The sequence below is a fragment of the Lissotriton vulgaris genome, unplaced genomic scaffold (genome assembly GCF_964263255.1).
Source record: "Lissotriton vulgaris unplaced genomic scaffold, aLisVul1.2 SCAFFOLD_562, whole genome shotgun sequence".
NCBI lineage: Eukaryota > Metazoa > Chordata > Amphibia > Caudata > Salamandridae > Lissotriton > Lissotriton vulgaris.
In genome coordinates, this window is record NW_028250739.1 from 713,895 (window position 1) to 737,032 (window position 23,138).

General features: G+C 50.2%; 1 protein-coding gene across 2 annotated transcripts in view; it reads left to right on the forward strand.

Annotated features, from left to right (window-relative positions):
- TNPO2 (transportin 2) overlaps positions 1-23,138 on the forward strand; it is a 179,546-nt gene that overhangs the window by 150,621 nt on the left and 5,787 nt on the right. For both annotated transcript variants that reach the window (XM_086950639.1, XM_086950640.1), the window contains exon 23: positions 8,341-8,415. In XM_086950639.1, coding sequence (XP_086806765.1) covers positions 8,341-8,415 — 75 coding nt within the window. The remainder of the gene's footprint in view (positions 1-8,340; positions 8,416-23,138) is intronic.

Here is a 23,138-nt window from a genome sequence, read left to right on the forward strand (position 1 = left end):
TGTCAGACTGGATCTAAACTTTTTTGAGCAGTACCTCTGCACACTGGTATGTGGTGCTGTGGATTCGCTCTGATTCTGTTCAGAAATGTGTGACGGACATATAAGCGCCAATCCCACGCTATATTCGTTTTTTTGCGGTCGATTCACCACTCTAATGTCTGCAGTGAAAGCACGTATATGAATCATAAGGCCATTTGCATCTCGAAGGCGAAACTCTAAAGTCAACAGACGTCGGAAAACCCCATGTTGTGACCAGTCCAAAGGTTGGGTCTTGATCCTGGTCTAGAAGTCTGAGGTCCGTCGTCTTCGCACTGCAAATCCTACTCACCCTCAAACAGTGTTCCTTGTTTCCATAACATCAGTGCAGTGGATGAATATACTCCACTCTTTTAACCCGCTATATACCACCTTCTCCCCTGACAAACTGGTTCTGTGGGTGAGGACATCCTTCCTAAAGTAGTAACCTTGTTCTACAGCTATCAAATTATCACCCTTCCTGCATTCTGTGCTCCCTCTCTCGGCCAGTCCCCAAAAGAGCACTGACCTTTAACATCCATCATACTAGAGACCACTCAGCTTTTTGTGGGGTTTGCAGGAGCCAATCAGGGAAAAGATGAACAGAAATGCACCCTCTCGCTAGATCATGCTCTGCATAAAATCAGCTAAACATTGGGCAAGATGCCACCAGAGGGTTTAAGGGCTCATTCCATTAGAGCCATGGCTGCTACTAATGCATTCGCATGTGGAATTCCTGTCCTGGATGTTTACCAAGCTGCTAAGCTGGCATCCTGGCACACTTTCATGAAGTCTGGCTAACCTGGTTCGCAGTTCGGTGCATTTCACCCCCCTCTGTCCTACAGAGCTTTTTGGTTTCACAGATTTGCTTTTGGGGCTCCATCTGAGCGTGGACTGTCTTGAAGGCAACTAAAGTCCACTTTCGGGAGTGGTGCTTATATTGGCACCATGTCCTTTCCGGTGGCGACCTGTGCCTCGACGGCGACCTGTGCCTTGACGGCGACCTTGACGACTAGGACTTCCTTGACGACTGTCTCCTCTACGCCGAAGGCGAACGGCGGTGTCGCCTCGACGTCGAGCGCCGACGCCTGGCCTATCGACATCGAACGCTCGACGCCGACATCGACGATGAAATGGTCACCGGGGACTTCGATGGTCTTGTAACATCCCTAGACGCCGAGCGTCGACGTTGTTTCGACTCCGACGATGGGGAACAGACTGTAGTCATTCCTCTCGACGCCGTAGTGGGCGCAATAGACCCAGGCGGAGATTGGTGACGTTTGCTGGCCTTCCTGCCCCTGGGGAGCCCCCCAGAGGCATCAGCATGGGCAGAAGAAGCCCCTCCAGACCCACTTTGTGCCTTCAATCTTCTTTCCTCGAGGCCCTGAAGTCTGATCTTTTTCCTGTCCTTCAGGGTCCTGCCAGAGAAGCACTGACAGATCACACACTCCTCTGGGACATGTGAAGAAGGAAGGCAGAGGATACACACCTCATGGGGATCCGATTTGGCCTTCTTCCTGGAGCACTCCGGGCATTTATCGAATAATGCAGGCTTACTCGACAAAAAACAGAGTGCAAGGAGAAAGGAACTAAAGTACAACAAAGTACTTAACTATGAGAACTAGTGAAAAATCACCAAAAATCCTTAAAAAGGGAGAGCTCAATGCTCCAGGGCCCTGCTTGCAGGAGCCGGAAAAAAGAACTGAAAGTAAAAGGGACCTGCAGTGCATTCTGGGATACTGTGAAGTTCTCGAAAGTTCTCTTTAAAGCACAGTATCCTGTTTTGAGCCACATAATGGCAGCCTATGGGGCTTGTCTGTCCAGGTCTTCCTCTCTATCATTCCAGAGGGTTTTTGCTGCTAAGGCAAGGGAAATCTAGACAGGCTTTGCGGTTTGTGGATTTTTGGTGGAATTTCTAGTTGAAGTACTGGACAGTGTAGCCTGGTTATAGGCTGCATTATCTGTCTTTAAATTCTCTTAAGTGTCTGTGCAGTTCTGCATTTTTTTGACACTTTAAGAGATTATTTTTGATTGCTCCGGGGTCCACGCACATGGGCGGGACTATTCACTAGATTATGACTATAATAGAGATACCCCATCTACAGAACTGGAGTTACAGGACAGAAACTACTCCTTCTCTGTGTGGCTCTCCAGGTCTACGTCCTCCCTTGGTCTACTGCGGTGGACTGCTTCAGATATGGCCGTGGTAGTTGTCCTCGCCCTTCTCTGATGTCACGTGAGCGTCGCTCCCCGGTGGGTGTCAGTTTGTCCCCAGGGGCTGCTTTCCGGCCTGCCGGGGGGGGCGTAGGCTCTCTGCGGGTGATGCAGCCCTGCTTGTAGTCCTATCCACCGTTTCCCGGTGTTGGGGCATCGAGAGTCCAGATGGAGACATACGCAGTGGCTTTGTGGACCTTGCTCGCGTCTCCTGCTCCTTCCCTTCCTGGGGAGTCAGCGGATCGCTCTCCTTGCGCGCGGCCCTCCGTGGCGCCGGCCCAGGCTTGGAGGATGTTTTGCTGTTAGGGTGCAGCTCCTCTGGGGTACCTCCTTCAGACCACTGCATCTCTGCCTCACCGCAAACTTCCGCGGGAGTCCCTGTAATGTCACGGGAGGTCGCCGGGGCTCGGGTTGTATCCCCGAGCCCCTCTCGGTCCTTTGACAAGGAGGTCCTGTCTAAGGCAGAGGTGATGGCGCCGGCAATGGCTAGACTGTGCTGAGCCACAGGGGTCCGTGGACCCTCCTTGTCCTGGGTCGGGGCTTGGTGGGCCCCCTCGTCCCTCTTCGGGACCCTCTCATTCCTCCCCACGGGCAGCTGCCTCGTCTGAGGTTGAATAGTCCCTGGCGCCGCCACATGGGCTGCTAGACTATATCCGCCACATTCTGGGCTGCGGCTGGCGGAAGGCTTCGTGTCACTCCCCAGGACCTTCTCGTTCCTCTGCGCAGGCGACTGCCTTGGCGGGGGTAGAGTCAGCGTCGCTCCGGCACCGCCCCGAGGACAGTTCTGCTCCGGCCCAACTCCGGTCACCGATGCGGTGTGACTGAGAGGAACCCTGTCTGGCGACGCCGGGTGGTGCCAACGTTTAGCCTCAGGCAGAGGACTGTACGGCTCCGCACAGGAATAGTGTTGCGGATTAGTCTTCGGACGCTCCATCTTCTCCAGAGGCAGGCTATATATTGGTGTCGTCCGGAGACTGGTTGCCACGTGGTATCTTTTTCACTGGCGTCGTTGAAGGGCGGCTTCCCGCCTTTCCTGACTTAGAGGTGTTCGTCGGAAGATAGGTAGGTCCCTCATTCTTCAGCTCCTTCTGACTTCCTGGTCAGGCCCTTGCCCGTCCCCCTATGCTTCGGGGACAGCCGCCTTAGTTTGCAGCCATCACCCACGGAGGAGCTGCTTTCTCCACCGCGGGGCCCTACGGAGGCGTATGCGGCCTTTGCTCATATGGTGTCCACGTCGTGCACATTTTGCGCATTGGTGACCCGGTTGCTCACTTTCAGGCAGACCATCTCTTGAAGGTTCTCCACCAGGGCTCTGGTGGGAGAGAGATCTTACTTCCCTTTGAGGGTTTGCTCCTTTCTTCTCTGACGGGGGTTTGAAGGCGCCCTGCCTCAGGTGATCCGGTGCCTCACCACCTTCTGCACCGGCATCTGCCGGCACCGCATGATCCGGCGTTGCTTTCTTTCCACCCCTCTGCTGCCATTCCCTCCCTGCTGCCACTATTGACACCGCTGTCCCGAGTGGCCCACTGGCTGGATTCTTGGGGGTGCAACATGTTCGCCTCGACCAGTGCTGCCCTGTGGGGCCTTAACACCTTGTGTGTTTTGGCTAGGGCCTCCTCTTGTTTGTGTATTAACTCAACAAGCAAGGGGGCTCGAGATTGCGCACACTGTCACAAGAAGCACAGGCGATCTGGCACTGGCTTCTAGCCAGAGGACTGACGAGAACTGCTACCCATCTGCCAGGTGTGCAGAATGCGCAGGCGGACGCACTCAGCAGGATAATCCAAGAAAACCACAAGTGGGTCATAAACGACAAGGGGCTCGAAGACATCTTCGCCAGTTGGGGCACTCCAGACGTGGATCTGTTCGCCACCACCGAAAACAGAAAATGCCGAGACTTCGCCTCCAGGTATTACCAACCGGGGACTCTGGGGAACGCATTATGGATCAGCTGGTTGCTTTTCCACCCATTCCCCTGATTCCGGCGGTGCTCATCAAGCTGTCCCAGCCCAGGGCACGGATGATACTCATCACTCCGGAATGGCCAAGACCGTGGTGGTCCATGGAGCCGAATGTGGTGCTGTCCAGGCTGATTAAGGAACATTTTGAACCTATTCATAAGGCTTCACTGCAGCACCTATCGTGGAAGGCGGCGTTCCTTGTGGCCATTACATCGGCCCGCAGGGTGAGTGAAATTCAGGCATTGGGTTGCCAGGAACCTTATACTGTGTTTCATGCTGCTACGGTTGTGATGCGTACTCACCCTAAGTTCCTGCCTAAGGTAATCTCAGATTTTCATGTGAATCAGACTTTACCTACGTTTTTTCAGAATCCTTCCACTCCAGCGGAAAGGTCTCTTCATTCCCTGGATGTCAGAAGGGTACTGAAATTCTATCTGGATAAGACCAAGGATATTCGTAGGTCAGACCAATTGTTTGTCAACTATGGGTCGGTCAGGACTGGTCTTGCTACCTCTAAACAGTCCATATCTAGGTGGATTGTGTCCTGCATCCAGTTGTGTTGCCAAAAGGCTAATAAGACCTTAGGAGGTAAGCCTAAGGCTCATTCCACCAGGGGCAAAGCGGCTACAACGGATTTTCTACGTAATGTTCCCATTGCAGAGATCTGCAGGGGCGCCACGTGGAAGTCGGTCCATACCTTTGCCAAGCACTACTGTCTGGACTCTGATGCCAGAGCAGATGCTCAGGTTGGGCAGGCTTCGTTAAGAAATCTGTTTGCACAATAGTGGTGTTGTATTTTTTTCTCCACCGCCGGGTTAGTTGTGGGGATGGGCTTGCCATACTATTCACTAGATTATGACTATACACGGAGATCCCCTACTACAGGAGTAGTTTCTTACCTGTAACTCCAGTTCTGTAGTAGGGTTATCTGTCAAGCTTTGTGTTGTCAAGAACCTTATACTGTATTTCATGCTGCTAAGGTTGTGAAGCGTACAGCCAGTCTGACCAACACACTCATGCCACTATCCAACTAATGCACGACCTGGGGTTCACAGTAAACCACACCAAGTCCCATCTGCAACTGTCCAACATACAACAATACCTCTGTGCCACAATAAACACCTCAAAAGCACTAGCTTATCCCTCTGCTGTCAGAATAGCAAACATGCTTGCTCTTCTCACAAGATTTCAACCAGAACACTCCCTTCCCGCTCGAGTGTTCATGCAACTCCTAGGGATGATGGCCTCTTGCATATTCATTATGCCTCATGCAAGACTCCAGATGCGTTCCCTTCAAGAGTGCTTAGCATGCCAATGGAATCAGGCTCAAGGTCCGTTAACAGATCTAGTGGTGGTGGACAGTCATACTCACCGCGCTCTAAAGTGATAACACCAAAAACCTTTCCAAGGGGCGACGGTTCCTAGAGCCAGTTCCTCAGATAGTCTTGACAGCGGACGCATCACTCTCCGGCTGGGGAGCTCACCTACTGCAACACACCATCCAGGTTAGGTGGACACCACAACAAGTTTGCTCCACACCAACCACCTGGAGTTACTAACCATATTCCTAGCCTTAAAAGCATTCCAAAAGCAAATATCAGGCAAGACTGTATTAGTCTGCACGGACAACATGACAGCCATGTACTACATACAAAACCAAGGCGGGACACACACTCTGCAATTCTCACAGCTAGCACAGAACATATGGCGGTGGGATATACCTCAGAACATTTTCCTCTTAGCCTAACATGTTCCAGGGGTACAAAACACCATGGCAGATCTGTTAAGTCGTTAGACACAACAGATCCACAAGTGGGAACTTCATCCACAACCGTTCTTTCAGATGTGGGGACAACCTCGGATAGACCTCTGCCTCCCATGAAAACGCCAAATGCCCAAACTTCACTGCCAGATCACCACACCCACTGTCCAAAGGCAATGCAAAATGGATGAACGGGTCAGGCAGATTTGCGTACGCTTTTCCGCCTCTCCCACTCATTCCCCTAGTAGTGCGCTGTGAGAAAGTGCCATCTTTCTTGCATTGGTATGCCCCCACTTTTTGCTGAACAGCTGATGTGCTTGGACTGAGTGTGCCCTGGGCTCCTGCCAACCAGGTCCCCAGGGCCTGTGTTCCTTCCCTAAAGCTGTATTGAAACAAAACCCAATTGGCATCTCTGGCCACCTATTAGCCCCTAGTAAATGGTAGCCTAGGTGCCCAGGGCCTGGTGACCAGAGAAGACCCCTAAGAGCTGCAACACTTATTGTGCCACCCTTAGGGGCCCTGTACCCTGAACACACACACTGCCTTTGTAGGCTGAGTGTCTAGATACAGAACTAAACAGTCGACATTGCACACATCCCTGTGTGCCATGCCAACAGAACCCACTACCTTGGCCTACTTCAGTCATCCCTCTAGCTGGGTGACCTATGCCAGTGATGTGGGCACAGGTGCACTAGTCCTGTGCCCCTACAGTACCCAGAGCCATTCCTGGGCACTAAGTGCAGTGATGTCAAGAACATATGCATACTGGTAAGTAGCATTTTCCTTCTCATACTCCACATGGCTGAAGTCTCAGCAGAGAAGCAAGAGCTAGCTAAAAACTCCAGAAGGGCTCATTTCAATAACTCTTCCCCCCCACCCCCTCCTCCTAACAGCTACACATTCCTTCCTTAAGCCTGGGTTCAAATGTGGGAATTGAGGGGATTTCATCCTTGCTAAAGATACAGGGTCTTGACTGGAGGTTAGTTTGTTATTTTTCACCAGTGTTAACTGAGCCAACCTGAGGTTTTCACTTTCACCGGCATGCAGCTCCAAAGCACTCTAAAATCAGCAAGTTTTAGTATCTCCCTACTCCTTTTCTTTCATCCTTGATTTAATGACTTGCAAGTTGGCCAAAAACGGTTGTAGGCACATTAATGACTTCACTAAGCTAACCAGAGCAGTTGGATAATCAAATTAAATATTTTGGAATAGGTGGGATACCAGTTTTAGGCACTGTATATGTAGATTTTCGTTTTGTGGACAGTCAGTCCCAGTTGATGATCACACAGTACAAATAGACATCTGCTCAGGTCTCAAAACAAATCTCCAGGAAATACTTGTGCTTATCTAAAAGTCAGTCTGAAACGTTCATGAATTAAATTTTCATCCAAAATAACACGAGCAATTTAGTACAAATGCTTTTTCTTTCTTTTTTTTCACCTCAATGAGGAGCCCTGCTGACTCCCCACATGAGCACACATCCCCGTTGCAGCACACTGAAAGACCGATCTTCAGAAGGTCTTCTTGCCATGGAGATAGCAACCATACATTTGCGTGGCTCACATCTGCAATCATGTGTTAAGCGTTTCTTTTAATATTGCCTGCCATTTCTAAAGCTTTCTGAATACCCAGTCACCATCTTTCATTTTCTTTTTTATCAATCTCATCTAGCAGTCATTTGCTCTTTCCATTCTTTCACATTTCTCTGTTCTGTCCACTTGTCATTGGCACTTTTCCCTGACTCCCCTCAATTTTCCTCCGTTTTTAAATTCCCTTTAACTTTCCCTTCCATTCTTTTCCACTTTCATTCACCTTGTTTCCTTGTGCCCCTCACAGCTGTGAAACTCTCACACTGTTCCTCCCCCTTCCGCATTGCATTTTTCTAGCTCCCTCTTCCAACTTTATACATTTTTGTTTGTCATTTGTCTCTCATTCTTTTCCACTTTCTCCTTTCACATAGTCCCACAACGCATACCTGCTCCCCAATTCCTTTCCATTCCCCTCCTTTCCATCTTCATTCCACGTCTTTCTATTAATCTGATCCTTACTTAGCCATCTTGCTTCAGGTTTCCCTTTTTTCTTTCGCTTTTGCTATATTAGTCACTTCCCATTGCTACCAAAGCTCATCCATTCCTAACCAACCCTCCTATACTTCTGCATTTTTACTTTTCTACTGTTTCCTTCCTCTAACTTTCACTTTTCTTTGTAACCTAACCCCTCAGATTTGATACACATAGTGCAATTTCACAGCAAAGCTTTGACATAGTAACTGATTTGTAGTCTGTAACATCTTAAATTTGTGATTTAGCCGCTATTTGAGTAAAGTTCAGCCATAATATCCTTAAGAAAATGTCACCTTTTTTGAATAGCTGACAATTTGTTTTTCAGGATTTCATTTTCTTCTGTGATGCTGTGGCCTCCTGGGTGAGCCCGAAGGATGATCTTCGGGAGATGTTTTATAAGGTGAATAACCAATGGGTTGTGTTTTTGCTGCAAATACTTTGTGCTTGACTTGTGGAGTCTGTTTGCTTGACTTTATTTCACTGGGGTACTTCTTGTTAATGCCTGCCACTGATGCAATCTGTGAAAGTACCCATCCCTCCGCGGTGAGGTCTCGTGCTTATGTTTCACAGCAAGCCATCAAAGCCCTGCACTTCAATTTATAGTTCTGTGTTTGGTACTTTTGGACCTCAACTATTTTTGCTTCAATATTAACTGGTGTGAGTTGTTCAGTCTCCCTTGTCAGTATGAGCTTTTGCTCTACCAACACAAGCACCATTCTCAGCTGGGTTCATTTAGACTTTGAGTGCTCAGTTGCTGACAGTCTTCTGAATACACAAGCAGAGTTATGTTATGTTATAATGCTTTTGTAGCGGGCACTGTTACTCGAGAGTGTCCTGGCGCTGAGGAGAGCACAGATGAGGGCAGGGATCTGATCGAATTAGTAAATCATGCGAAACATGTGTGTTTTCAGCTGCTTCTTAAAAGACAGAGGTTCTGAAATGAATTGAAGGTCAGCTGGGAGCGAGTTCCAGGCTTCAGCAGCCTTGATAGAGATAGACTTGCCCCCCAGCCGCACTCTTCGAAAGCGGGGTACAACCATCCGGCGTTGTAACGCTGAGCGCAGAGGTCGCTTAGGCACATAGAGAGTGAACCGCTTAAGGTAAGTGGGACCCAGTCCGTGCAGGGCCCTATGGGCCAGAGTGATTGCTTTAAACTGCACCCTTTGGGCCACAGGGAGCCGATGTAATTCTCGGAGATACTGTCACGCACTAGATCTCGAGGGAGCATTTAAGAGAAGCCTGGCTGCGGCATTTTGGATAATTTGAAGCCTGTTCAACAGATAGTCAGGCAGCCCCAAGAACAAAGCATTAGCGTAATCCAGTCTGGACAAGATCAAAGCACGGGTGACCGTTTCTTTAGCTGCTCTCGGGAGGAAAGGCAAACATTTTCAAAGTGTTTTGAGAGTGCCAAAGCAGGTCCCCGTCAGTTTTTTTATATGGTCACTAAATCGAAGATCCTCGCTAAAGCAGATACCCAGATTTTTAGCTGGCCCTACCTTGGGCACCAGGAACGGGAAGTCCGGGGGCCACACGCAGGTTTTAAAGTCATCCGGGAACTGGCCATAGAGAAGGACTTCAGATTTATCCTCATTACATTTAAGGGAGGCTTGGGCTAGCCATTGAAATACTGAGGCCAGAGAAGTCTGGGCAATGTCCGTATTCAGGTCAGAGCCGTCCCAGGTGAAGAGAATCTGCGTATCAGCCTACGCTGTCACCTTTGCACCCATCTCCTCTGCCAGGCAGACTAGCGGCGTCAGGTAAACATTAAAAAGCAGGGGACTGAGGGTAGAACCTTGTGGCACCCCAGTGGCCGGTTTTCTAACAGAGGAGGTGCAAGAGGCCATACATACCTGGTGTGAGCGGGAATCCTGAAAGGATTTAATCCATTTCCAAGCCAGGCCAGAAATCCCTACCGCAGAGAGCCTGTCCAGGAGCCGCTAGTGAGGCACTGTATCGAAGGCCGCAGAGAGGTCTAGTAAAATCAGGGCTGCCCTGCCGCCACAGTCTAGACACACTCCGATGGCCTCTGACATCTCCACCAAAGCAGTCTCTGTACTGTAGGAAGATCTAAATCCTAACTGGGCTGTGTGAAATGCTCCCGATGCTTCCAAAAAAGCCTCGAGCTGCCGGAAGTCCACTTTCTCACAAACTTTAGCAAGTGCAGGAAGAAGGGAGATGGACCGGTAGTTAGCCCGCAGCAGAGGGTCCAATGTGTTTCTTCAGGAGATGGATTAATTTAGCATATTACCATTGAGTAGGCAAGTGGCCGGCCTGTAGGGATCGATTCACCATATCCACTACTGATGGGCAATCCACCTCAGCAACACCCGCCAAGACTCGGGCAGGGGTCAGCTGGAGAGCCAGACTTCAAAGACCTTAAAAGGGCCGGTATATCTGTTTCGGTAGTGGGCAAGAATGAGGCGAACAAAGCGGGTCCTACTGGCTGAGGTAAGGAGGGTTCCGGAGAAAAAGTCCCATTGGGCCTAGACACAAGACCAATGCTCTCTTGGATTTTAACAATTTTATTAGTAAAAAAAGAGGAGAGCTCGTCGCACCACTCATTAGATGCAGAATGCACGCTTTGTTCCGCGCATGGGGAGAGAAAGCTACGGACAATCGCAAAGATCTCTTTACTATTATTCCTCATCATCATAATCCTACCAGCGAAGTAATCACTCTTTGCCTTTTTTATAGTCATGTAGTAATCTCGCTTGGCTGAGCATAAGGTTGCTTTTGTTCTTGGACAACAGGTCAGACGCCAACAGAGCTCCAGTCTCTTACAGCCCTGCTTCACATCACTAAGATTAGAGGAGTACCATGGTTGTGGTGGGAGAGAGCGCCGGGTACTGCCTGGTTTTGCATTAGAACATGCTCCCACACCCAGGCTGATCCAGTTGTCGAAATTAGCCACGGCCCCCTCAACGTCTGTTGCAGGGGTAGGGTGAGACTGGTGAAGAAACTCAAAGTGCGGGGAGGTTCACTTTCCTGGCCTGAGGCCCGGAGGGAAGTGTCATATGTTTATCAGATCTAGTGACTTCCCACGAGAACCTGATCAAAAAGTGATCAGACCATGTAGTAGGCTCAGGATCAGTGACTGCTATGGGGAAGTTGGAGCAAATCAATAAGGTGACCCCCATCATGGGAAGGGAGAAGCATGTGTTGTCGGCCTGGGCGAGGCTCAGGGCATCTAAGAAAGCCCTGGCCTCCGGAGTAGAGGGGGTATCCAGGTGGATATTAAAATCTCCTAAAAGGAGAAATTTAGGGTACTGAAGGGCGCGTGGAACTAAAAGGTCCTCTATAGTTTTAAAGAAAGCTCCCGGCGCGCCAGGAGGGCGGTACACCAAAGTCCCCCCAAGAGTAAAATGGGGAGAGATGGGGAGGGTGAAGTTAAGGGCCTCTCCCTCCGCCCAGACTGTTATAGCTTCGCTAGTGTAAATCCAAGAGTCCCTTAACACCATCGCTAACCCCCACCTCTACCGCTTCCCCTGTCGGCTCAGACAATTTTATAACCTCTAGGGATGGCAAGTTCCACTACTGGGGCACGTGACTCATTGAGCCAGGTCTCAGTAATTAACAGTGCGCCTAGTTGGTAATCTGCGAATTCAAAGATATCACCTGCATGCTTGACCATGGAGCGTGCATTGATGAGCGCTGCCTGAATACTCGAGTTGTCCGGCAGGCGGGTTGCGAGTAGGGGCTCATAAGTCTGCAGGTAAAAACCACACGCCGAACATCTCTTGAAGGGATTGTTCAGGTCAGCCCTATGTCCGCCCCCCATGCAGCCGGGACCTCTAACCCCCAGTAAAGCCTCCCGTGAGTAAGTATACTTACTGATGGCAGTATCAGAGGTCAGTTGATCAGCATACCTGGCACTGGTCGCTGCCGGGGCGCGGACGAGTGCAGACTGGCTTGCCTTTTGCACCCCCGCTGCACCCGTCCGCTGCGTGACCGGCCAGCCATGTGCAGTAAGTAGCTAAGCCCCACCCCCAGCTAGACCGCAGCGAATGGCCCTACTGGGATCCGGGTCCTCACCAAAGATGGCGCCCAACCGGCACAACTTCCGCGGTGGACCGGGGCAGGGGAGCACACTTTAGCCAGGTAATCGGCATTAACTCAGCAATTTACTAAAGAAAATTAGGCAATTTTAAAAGAAATCAGAATTTCAGTTTAAAAGATTAAAAAAGAATGGCAGTGTAACAGGGTGGCAGAAGAGCATAAAACACCTCCAGCAGGCTCGCAGTCTGCCCCCGAATGCTCGAGCGGGACCTCGTAAGTGCTGCCACCAACTCACGAGTTGAGTTGTGACCATGGGTAATCCATGCTGGCTGCTTAAATGCAACTAAGCAGCTTTTTCTATTTTGCTAACAGATCCTGCCGCACCCCCACTGTCCATTTAGGAAGCTTCTATCCTTTCATAGAGATCCAACCTGCTGGCTATCTTTTAGCCGTTTTAATCGTCCATGCTCTCCTTACCCTCTATGGCAGTTGTCTTGGTTCTGTACCACAGTTGGCACTATTGATGGTTACCATGCTATTCACATACCAATTTTCTAATCTTAACTTCTGGCAATTAAAAAATAAAGTTCAAAGCAAGACTAAGTTGGAAAACAATGGAGGGGGGGGGGAATAAATTAAAGAAATGATTATAAGGTAGATTTGTTAAATGGTTACTGTTACTGTTGCCAGACGCTGAGGGTTGAGAGGTCTCACTTTCTGCACTCTGCTTTACAAAGACTGTGTAGAATCCTGCCAGTCTAGCACTTCTCCAAGAAATAAAGATCTTCTCCTACACTTAATTTGGTCATTGACAAAACACTACTTACTGTAATTTTAGAATAGATGTTAGGGTTGGGTTAACCTAAACCCAAAGATACTGTTCGAGGCATATGGGCTGCAGATGGTACATTATGAATAGATCGCCATCTGGTGTTGGGCTTGGATGATTGCACTTGTTTTTCTCTTGGAGAGTCTTTTGTATCTTAGTGACTCCTCCTTTGGTTGCTAGTGCGCATGGGCATCGGCTCCATCCTTAGATTGTTTTTTTCCGCCATCGGGTTCAGATGAGGATTGAAGCGCTCCAGATCGACTTCGGAAAGAAGTGACTTTTCGGCGCGTATTCCCTTTCCAATTCGACGGTATTGTTATCGAACGCGACTTCATTTCCATTCTGACGCGTTTCGACTCCAAAATCGAAGAAAAACTTTGATCTACGTCGACGAACAGGAGGCCTTTCTCGGCGCGGTCAAGCCCGGAGTCCATGGAAAGGACTCCATTTAAGAAATGTCCAACGTGTGGTGCTAAGTTCCCACACAAGGACCTACACGAGGTGTGCAACCTCTGCCTATCGCCTGAACACGAATCCAGGGACTGCGAAGCCTGCGCAGCATTCTCCAAGTCGACGATTAGAAACCGTCGAGCTCGAAGGCACGAGGTTTCCAGAATGCAGTCGGAGGCGATCCCGGAGCTGTTCGAAGACCTGCACCTCGATGAAGAGGATCATGATGATCAGTCGGGGTCGGAAGGGGACGAGTCGGATGTCTAGGAACTCGACGTGCAACAAACCGTGAGTGACGACGTCCCCTTACCAAAAAAAACGACCCCACCTTCGAGCCCGGTCAAACCGCAGAAAAAAGTTTCCGACGCCCCGCCTTCGGGCCCGGCAACGAAACCGAAACCAAAACTCTCGATCTCACACCATGTCGGTTCCGAGAAGCGGTCGACATAGACTTTGACGCCGAAGCTTCATGCAAGGGAAAGCTCGGCATCGAAACATTCCATGTCGAAACCGAAACACGATTCAACGTCGAAGACTCACTCGACACCGAAAAAATCGGAATCGAGCAAACACTCGGTGCCGAAAACACCGAACATTGACTATCGAAAACAAAGGCACCTTGCGGAACCAAAGGCTTCGGTACCGACACAGGAGCAGCAAACAGATCCCAAACAAAAGATTTTGTTTATCGTTCCACAAACTGGCAAAGTAGTGACGAAGAAGAGGCAGAATGAACAGCTAGAAGACAAACCTCTTCCTTCTAAAAAGAGAACACAGGGGACAAATACAACTCCTCCTACTTCTCCTCGACCTAAAGTCACACCCTCTTCTCCTATTCCTCACACTATGCCAAATATTCCTCCACCTTCTACACCAAGACCATCTACACCTCAGTCAGATGTAGACAGTGATACAGGGGAGGGAGAACCTCAAGGGGATGATGACACTATCCCAGATGAGGATGATCCATGGGAAAATTATGACGCAGGGTCAGATGATGACAACGACCCAGAGTTATATCCCTCAAAGCCTTCACCACCTGATGATAACAGGGTTTGTACAGCTCATTAATAGGGCAGCAAAATGTTCAAGGCATGTGGGGTGCTGAATTCATATCTGTGCATAGATCGCCGCCTAGTGTTGGGTCCGGATGATTGCACATTGTTGTCCTGGAAGAGTCTTCGAAGTATCACGAGATAGGTGGCTCCTCCCCTGGACTACGGTGCGCATGGGCATCGCCTCCATCCCCAGATTGTTTTTTTCCGCCATTGGGTTCGGATGTGTTTTGGTTCCCTCTGTCGGAACCGATAGTTGTTCAACTTTCTACTCGAGACCAAAAGGTCTTTAGGCTGAGCGTCGGTATAGTTGCGTTCGGTTTCTTGTCTGACTCTCAGCTCCGAACTCTTGCTACCCTTCCGCGTGCTTTCGGCGCGGACGGGCCTACACTACACTTCTGCTATGGAGCGGACACCGTTTAAGAAATGCCCGGTGTGTAACTCCAAATATTCACACCTCAACGTGCACCCCGTGTGCAATACCTGCTTGTCACCGGACCATGACGAAGACAGCTGCATGGCGTGTTCGAAATTCCGGTGCAAGAAAACTCTGAAGATTCGTCGGGCCAGTCGGCTCCAGGCTAAGTTCTCGGCTACCGCGGCGCCCCCACCAGACGGCATATTCCAAGAATCTGTCGGAGACGAGGACGACGTTCAAGGTTCGGAATCTGGTCCCGCGTCCGAAGGGGATGCCTACGACGCGGGTGATGAGGACTTTGACGAAGTCGCCGACGAGGTAGGGGACGACGACCGGGCTATTGCCACCGTAGGGGATAGCTCGGAGGAAGAGCATCCCCAACCAGACTTAGGGGTCAATCCCCTTTATACGGCCCAGGTCGAGGGATCGCCTTCGGGCCTTACCCAAGATCTACTTATAAGTCCTACGTCCCCGCCACCGGGCCCGGTCACGGACATTTCTGAGGCACCACTCCCGTTGAAGAAAACGAAAGTGAAGCCATCTGGCCACGCACCCTCGGATGCGAAAACGAAAGTGAAAGTTGCGCTGGGGCAGAAGGTTCTGGAGGCGTCCACTTCCAAAAAAGTCAAGATGGCCGACTTGAAGAGCCACGCCAAGATGGCCGACCCGAAGCCCTCGGGGTCGGCGCCGAAGGCGAAGTCGACCGACGCGGCTGCGTCGGCGCCGAAAGGGGTCGGGGACCCGAAGACGGCTCCGAAGAAGCATCATGCCGACGACGCGCACAGGGATCGGCCGGCGCCAGCCCTTGCGAACAAGGCGCATGAGGTGTCGGCCCCGAAGAAGGTGCCTGTCATCGCTCCGACTCTCGACGCGGGAGGATCGCTCGAGCCGGTCAGGCCTTCTCCTGCAATCACAAAGAAGGTAGCGGAATCCCTGCAGCGGATACGGAAGGACAATGACACTGTAGCGCCTAAGCTCACGCCGAAGCCGGCGAAGGCGCAAACGCCTATCCATTTTACCCTGCCGCCAAAGTCGACACCGAAGGCTTTCGCGCCGAAACCTGGAGGCCCCTCGAAGGAGGTATTGACGCCGAAGGCTGCCTTGGTGGTGTCAAAGCTTCGGCTCCAGCCACTTGCTGACGAGGAACGTCGTGAGGTTATCATCGACGCAAATACTGGGAAACTGTCTCTCCTCAAGAGGAAAATCACCACTGAGCCGGTGTTGGAACATTTTCGGATCCCTCTCAAAAATAAGAGGGACTCTGCGGACTCTTCGGCCCTGATGGAACCTGTGTCTCCACAAGCCCTAGGACACTCGCCGACTCATTCCGCCGCAGGCGATGCGGACGAGGAGGACGCCGAGTACGGCTATCCGGCGTATCCGGAGGAGGAACACGTACCGTGGTCGGCCGGAGGCCACCCGGAGGACCCGCAGTCGGGCCAGGACACGCAGCTTTTTGCGGCCAAGACGTCACCGACAGAGGACTCAGCGGCCTTCAACGCTCTGATCGAAAGAGCTGCGGCTAACCACGATGTCGAGCTGCACTCGGACCCCGTGGATGTGGACTTTTTATTTGACACTTTCTCGGTGGCTGAAAAGTCGGTCAAAACGCTGCCAATGCTTAAGGGGGTGCTCAAACACGCAACGGAGGTCTTCAAGGAGCACACACGGGCGCGTGTCGTCAACCCTCGTATTGACAAATATAAGGCAGCGCCCTCGGATCCAACATACATCAAGGGACACTTGCCACTGGACTTGCTGGTTGTATCCAACGCTAGGAAGAGGGCGAAGTCGCCGACCACTGGTGACGCTCCTCCCCCAGACAAGGAGTCCAAGATCTTCGAGGCCTCAGGGAAACGAATCGCTGCACAGGCAGCGAATATTTGGAGAATCTCTAACACACAGGCCCTACTTGCACGCTATGATAGGGCTCATTATGACACCTTAGAATCACTACTGCAACACTTGCCTGACCAGTACAAGGAGGCAGGGGAAATACGAATTCAGGAAGGAAAGCTCATCACGAATGCATCCATTAAATGTGCGCTGGATGTGGCAGATACAGCCTCCAGGGCGATCAACACCAGTGTGTTGCTTAGACGGCATGCTTGGCTGAGAATTTCAGGGTTCAAACCCAATATTCAAACAACAATACTGAATCAAACAGTTAATCCTGACCACTTGTTTGGCCCTGAGGTGGATGTGACGCTGGAAAAGATGAAAAAAGATACGGAAACTGCCAAATCTATGGGGGCCCTCCAAAATCAGCAGTTTCGGAGTGGTTCCTTTCGCCGCTCAAATTCCAGAGGCACCTCAAGGGGCCAGGCATCGCAGTCCACACAGTATTACAAGAGTAACACCCAAACCTCGTACAACAACAAGGGTAGAGGTGGCTACAGAGGCAATAATGTCAAGGGCAGGGGACGTGGAAACAACAGCTCCAGGTCCACCACCGCCAACAAGCAGTGACGTCTTGTCACTGCCCCCCGACCATACAACACCGGTTGGGGGGAGACTCCAGCAGTTCCTGCCAGCGTGGAAATCCATCACCACGGACAGGTGGGTCAAGTCTCTTATCCAGTACGGTTACTGTCTGGAACTCACTTCCATTCCACCAAACATACCCCCAAGAAGCCGTCCTATGTCCGGCGAGCACTTGACCTTGTTGCAGCAGGAAGTTCTAGTCATGCTGCAAAAAGGGGCGATAGAGCTTGTTCCATTGCAGGAAAGGGGAACAGGGGTTTACTCCCTGTATTTTCTAATCCCCTCAGGCCCATCCTGGACCTCAGGCCCCTCAACTGGTACATTCTCTCGGAGCATTTCCATATGCTCACGTTACAGCAAGTGCTCCCTCTGCTTCAGCAGGGGGACTTCCTGGCTACGCTGGATCTGAAAGATGCATATTTTCATATCCCCCTGCATCCTTCCCACAGGAAGTATCTCAGATTCACGATTCAAGACCAGCATTACCAGTTCAGGGTCCTGCCGTTCGGGGTCACCACGGCGCCAAGGGTATTTACAAAGTGCCTAGCGACTGTGGCGGCGCATCTCCGTCGCCAGAACGTCCACGTCTACCCCTACTTGGACGACTGGCTCATTCAAGCAAAGACAGAACGGCAGTGTGTAGACCACGTGTCACGCACCATTCATCTCCTGCACGATCTGGGATTCTCTCTGAACTACCCAAAGTCCCATCTCCAGCCCGCCCACGTGCGACAGTATCTGGGCGCGACAATCAACACTCTGGCAGCCACTGCGCAGCCAAATTCAGTGAGAATCGCCAGTATCCAGGCGCTGATCCAACGATTCAGACCCCAACACTCGCTTCCAGCGAAGGTGTTCATGCAGTTGATAGGCATGATGGCCTCCTGCATCTCCATTGTCCCGCACGCGAGACTACATATGCGTCCACTTCAGGAGTGCCTAGCACGTCAGTGGACTCAGGCTCATGGGCAACTGACAGACCTAGTGTTGGTGAGCGGTCGGGCATACAACTCTCTGCATTGGTGGAATCCACAAAACCTTTGCAAGGGCCGACCATTCCAAGAGCCTGTCCCACAGATTATCCTGACGACGGACGCCTCTCTCCAGGGATGGGGAGCGCATGTACTCCATTACACTGTGCAGGGACTATGGACACTACAGCAAAGGAAGATGCACATCAATGTGTTGGAACTGATGGCAATCTTCATGGCCTTAAAGGCGTTCAAAGTACATCTGTGCAACAAAGTCGTGTTGATCCGGACGGACAACATGACGGCCATGTACTACATTCAGAAGCAGGGAGGCACACACTCTCCACAGCTGTCTCATCTGGCTCAGAGCATGTGGAAGTGGGCCATTCAGAGGAACATCTTCCTCATGGCAGAGCATCTCCCGGGCAAGGACAACCAGATGGCGGACCTGCTCAGCAGGCACAGCCACCAAATGCACGAGTGGGAGATACATCCATCAGTACTCCAACCGTACTTCCAAAAGTGGGGTCATCCAGAGATAGACCTGTTCGCCACAAAGGAGAACGCAAAATGCCAAAGCTTCGCCGCCAGGTTCCCACACCCGCAATCGCAGGGCAATGCGATGTGGATGAACTGGTCAGGCAAATTTGCGTACGCTTTTCCCCCAGCACCTCTGATACCGCTGGTGGCACGCAAGCTCAGGCAGCACTCGATGACTCTCATCCTGGTTGCTCCAACGTGGGCGCGCCATCCGTGGTACACCCCGTTTCTGGAACTCTCCATGGTACCGCATCAAAGGCTTCAGCTCACTCCCAGCCTTCTGACGCAGAGCCATGGCGACATTCAGCACCCAGATCCGCAACAGCTCAACCTGGCGATCTGGCTCCTGAAGTCCTAGAGTTTGGCTACCTCAATCTACCTCCCGATTGCATGAACATCATTCGGGAGGCAAGGAAGCCCACTACTAGAGCTTGTTATGCGGCTAAATGGAAGAGGTTTGTCATCTACTGTGTTAACCACGATATTGACCCGCTAGATGCCTCCATTCAAAACGTCATTTGTTACCTGTTCCACCTGTATCAATGCAATTTGGCGTACTCTTCCATCCGCATTCATCTGTCTGCTATGGCAGCATACCTCCAGAATAGGCAACACCTGTCACTCTTTAAAGTCCCTGCTATCAAGGCCTTTCTGGAAGGACTCAAAAGAGTCATTCCACCAAGGACCCCACCAGCTCCGGAATGGAACCTCAATGTGGTTCTTACAAGGCTGATGGGTCCTCCCTTCGAGCCACTGCACTCTTGTGAGCTTCAGTTTCTGACTTGGAAGGTGGCGTTCTTAGTAGCAATTACATCGCTACGGAGGGTTAGCGAGTTGCAGGCGCTCACCATCCAAGAACCTTTCTTCCAAGTACATGCTAACAGGGTTGTGCTCCGCACTAACCCTAAATTCTTACCCAAGGTTGTATCTCAATTCCACATTAACCAGACAATTGAGTTGCCGGTGTTTTTCCAAAACCCAGAGACACTGGCGGAGCGGATGCTCCACACCCTTGACGTTAAGAGAGCCTTGATGTACTATGTAGACAGGACAAAAGATTTTCGCAAAACCAAGCAGCTTTTTGTTGCTTTTGCCACACACCACAAGGGAAACGCTATCTCCAAAGCTGGGATCGCTAGGTGGATCGTGAAATGCATTCAGATCTGTTATGCTAAAGCTAAGCGCACTCTCACTATCCCACCGAGGGCCCATTCCACCTGAAAGTTGGGGGCCTCTATGGCTTTCCTAGGTAACATTCCCTTGGAAGATATCTGTAGAGCAGCCACATGGTCTACCACACATACTTTCACTAAACACTACTGTGTAGACGTGCATTCCAAACAGCAGGCAGCTGTTGGGCAGGCTGTTCTCAAAACACTTTTTCAGACTGCTGCAGCTGGCACGGGCGGCCGCCGCTAATGGAGGGACTGCTATGTATTCTATGCACAGATATGAATTCAGCAGCCCACATGCCTCGAACTGCAAATGCTACTTACCAGTATGCATCTGTTCTTGGCATGTAGGGCTGCTGACATTCATATCGCCCACCCTCCTCCCCGGCGCCTGTAGCAGCTGCAGTCTTCATATATATATATATATGCTCATAGCATGGTCATCACTCACGTACTTCACTCCATCTCTGCCAATGGCTAAAAACAATCTGGGGATGGAGGCGATGCCCATGCGCACTGTAGTCCAGGGGAGGAGCCACCTATCTCGTGATACTTCGAAGACTCTTCCAGGACAACAATGTGCAATCATCCGGACCCAACACTAGGCGGCGATCTATGCACAGATATGAATGTCAGCAGCCCTACATGCCAAGAACAGATGCATACTGGTAAGTAGCATTTGCAATCATAAGGTAGATCTACATACAGAACCTCAGGTAGAGGATTTCCTATTAGAGACACTACCTACTGCACAAAGAACATCAGGTACTCTACCTATGCTGAAGGGTCTTCTCAGTCACACAGCAGACATATTCAAAGACCCAGTGAGGGCTAGGGTGTTAAACCCAAGAATTGATAAAAAATATAAGGCGGCTCCAAAGGATCCAATATTTATCAAAGGGCAGGTACCTCTGGACTCGCTTGTAGTTTCAAACACTCGCAAGAGCGAACTCATTATCTACAGGAGAGGCCCCTCCACCTGATAAAGAGTCAAAATTAATAGATGCATCAGGCAAAAGAGTGGCATCACAAGCGGCAAATAGCTGGCGTATAGCCAATACACAAGCGTTACTTGCACGTTATGACAGGGCACATTATGATGAGTTAGAAAAACTCATCACACATCTCCCCAAAGAACATCAGAAGAGAGCAGATCAGCTAATACAGGAAGGAAAGATAATAACTAACACTTCCATTAAGTGCGCCCTAGACGCGGCAGACACTGCAGCAAGATCCATCAACACCAGTGTCCTGTTAAGGAGACATGCATGGCTTAGAGTCTCAGGGTTCAAACAAGAAGTACAAACATCTTTATTGAACCAACCCTTTGATCAAAAGACACTTTTCGGCTCAAGCACAGATGAGACCTTAGAAAAAGATGAAAAAGGACACAGAAACGGCTAAGTCAATGGGAGCATTACAACAGCCAACACAAAGGGGTTCCTTTCGTAGATCCACCTTTAGAGGGGGCTCAAAAAGTACAGGAACAAGTCAGCAATCCACCTGTTTTACGCCAACGTCACCCAGAGGTAATTCAAGAGGTAGTTACAGAGGTAACAACAACAAGGGTAGGGGTCGCGGAAATAATAACAACCGCAACTCCCCAACCCCAAAACAGTGACTTAATACAACTTCCCCCAGACCACATAACACCGGTCGGGGGACGTCTAGCACAGTTCCTACCTGTCTGGAAAAACATCACATCAGACAAGTGGGTGAGACAAATTATCCAACATGGTTATTGCCTAGAACTCACTGCTACCCCACCAAACATCCCCCCCAAACAGCGTCCAATGAGTCAAGACCATCTGACATTGTTAAAGGAAGAAGTACTATCACTACTACAAAAGCATGCCATAGAGAAGGTTCCAAAACCTCAACAAGGGACAGGAGTATACTCTCTATACTTCCTAATCCCCAAAAAAGACTGGTCCCTAAGACCAATCTTGGACCTCAGACCTCTCGATGCATACATAAATTCGGAACATTGCCACATGGTCACGCTCCAACAAGTACTTCCTTTACTGAAGAAAAGGGACTTTCTTTCTACACTGGATCTAAAAGATGCCTACTTTCACATCCCAATTCACAAAGCCCACAGAAAATACCTAAGGTTTGTAGGGGAAGGACAACATTATCAATTCAAAGTCCTTCCGTTCGGTGTCACAACAGCACCAAGAGTGTTCACAAAATGCCTAGCTGTGGTGGCAGCACACCTAAGAAGACAACAAATACATGTCTTCCCTTACTTGGACGATTGGTTAATAAATGCCAAGTCACAAGAAGAATGCCTTCACAACACACAGAAGACAATTCAATTGCTGCACCACCTAGGGTTTACGGTGAACTACAAAAAAATCACACCTACAACCAAACAAAATTCAACAATACCTGGGGGCTACTATAGACACAGAAAGAGCCAAAGCATACCCCAATCCAATCAGTATACAGACAATGGTCAAGTTAATACAAAGATTTCAACCACAACACTCACTACCAGCACGAGTGTTTATGCAGCTGTTAGGCATGATGTCCTCCTGCATACTACTAATACCACATGCCAGACTACAAATGCGTCCACTACAAGAGTGTCTAGCGACACAGTGGAATCAGGCTCAAGGTCAGATTACAGATCTGGTGTTGGTAGACGACCGTACGCATCGCTCTCTGAAGTGGTGGAACACAACAAACATTTCCAAAGGACGGTCGTTCCTAGAACCGATTCCACAAGCGATACTGACAGCGGACGCATCGCTCTCCGGATGGGGAGCGCACATGGACAAATACACAGTGCAGGGGAAATGGAGTGTGCAGCAAAAGAAACTGCACATCAACTACTTGGAACTACTTGGAACTACTAGCAGTATTTCTAGCACTAACAGCTTTCCAGATGCAAATAACAAACCAGGCAGTCCTGATCAGAACAGACATGACTGCAATGTATTATATTCAAAAACAGGGGGGGGACACACTCTCTCCAACTATCCAGACTAGCACAGGACATTTGGAGATGGGCCATTCCTCAAAAGATCTATCTGTTAACAGAACACCTACCTGGAGTTCAAAATCAGATAGCAGACATTCTAAGCAGAGAGTCAGAACAAGTACACGAATGGGAGCTGCACAACCAAATACTGCAGCCATTCTTCCAAAGATGGGGACAACCAGAGATAGATCTGTTTGCCAATCATCAGAACGCAAAATGCCA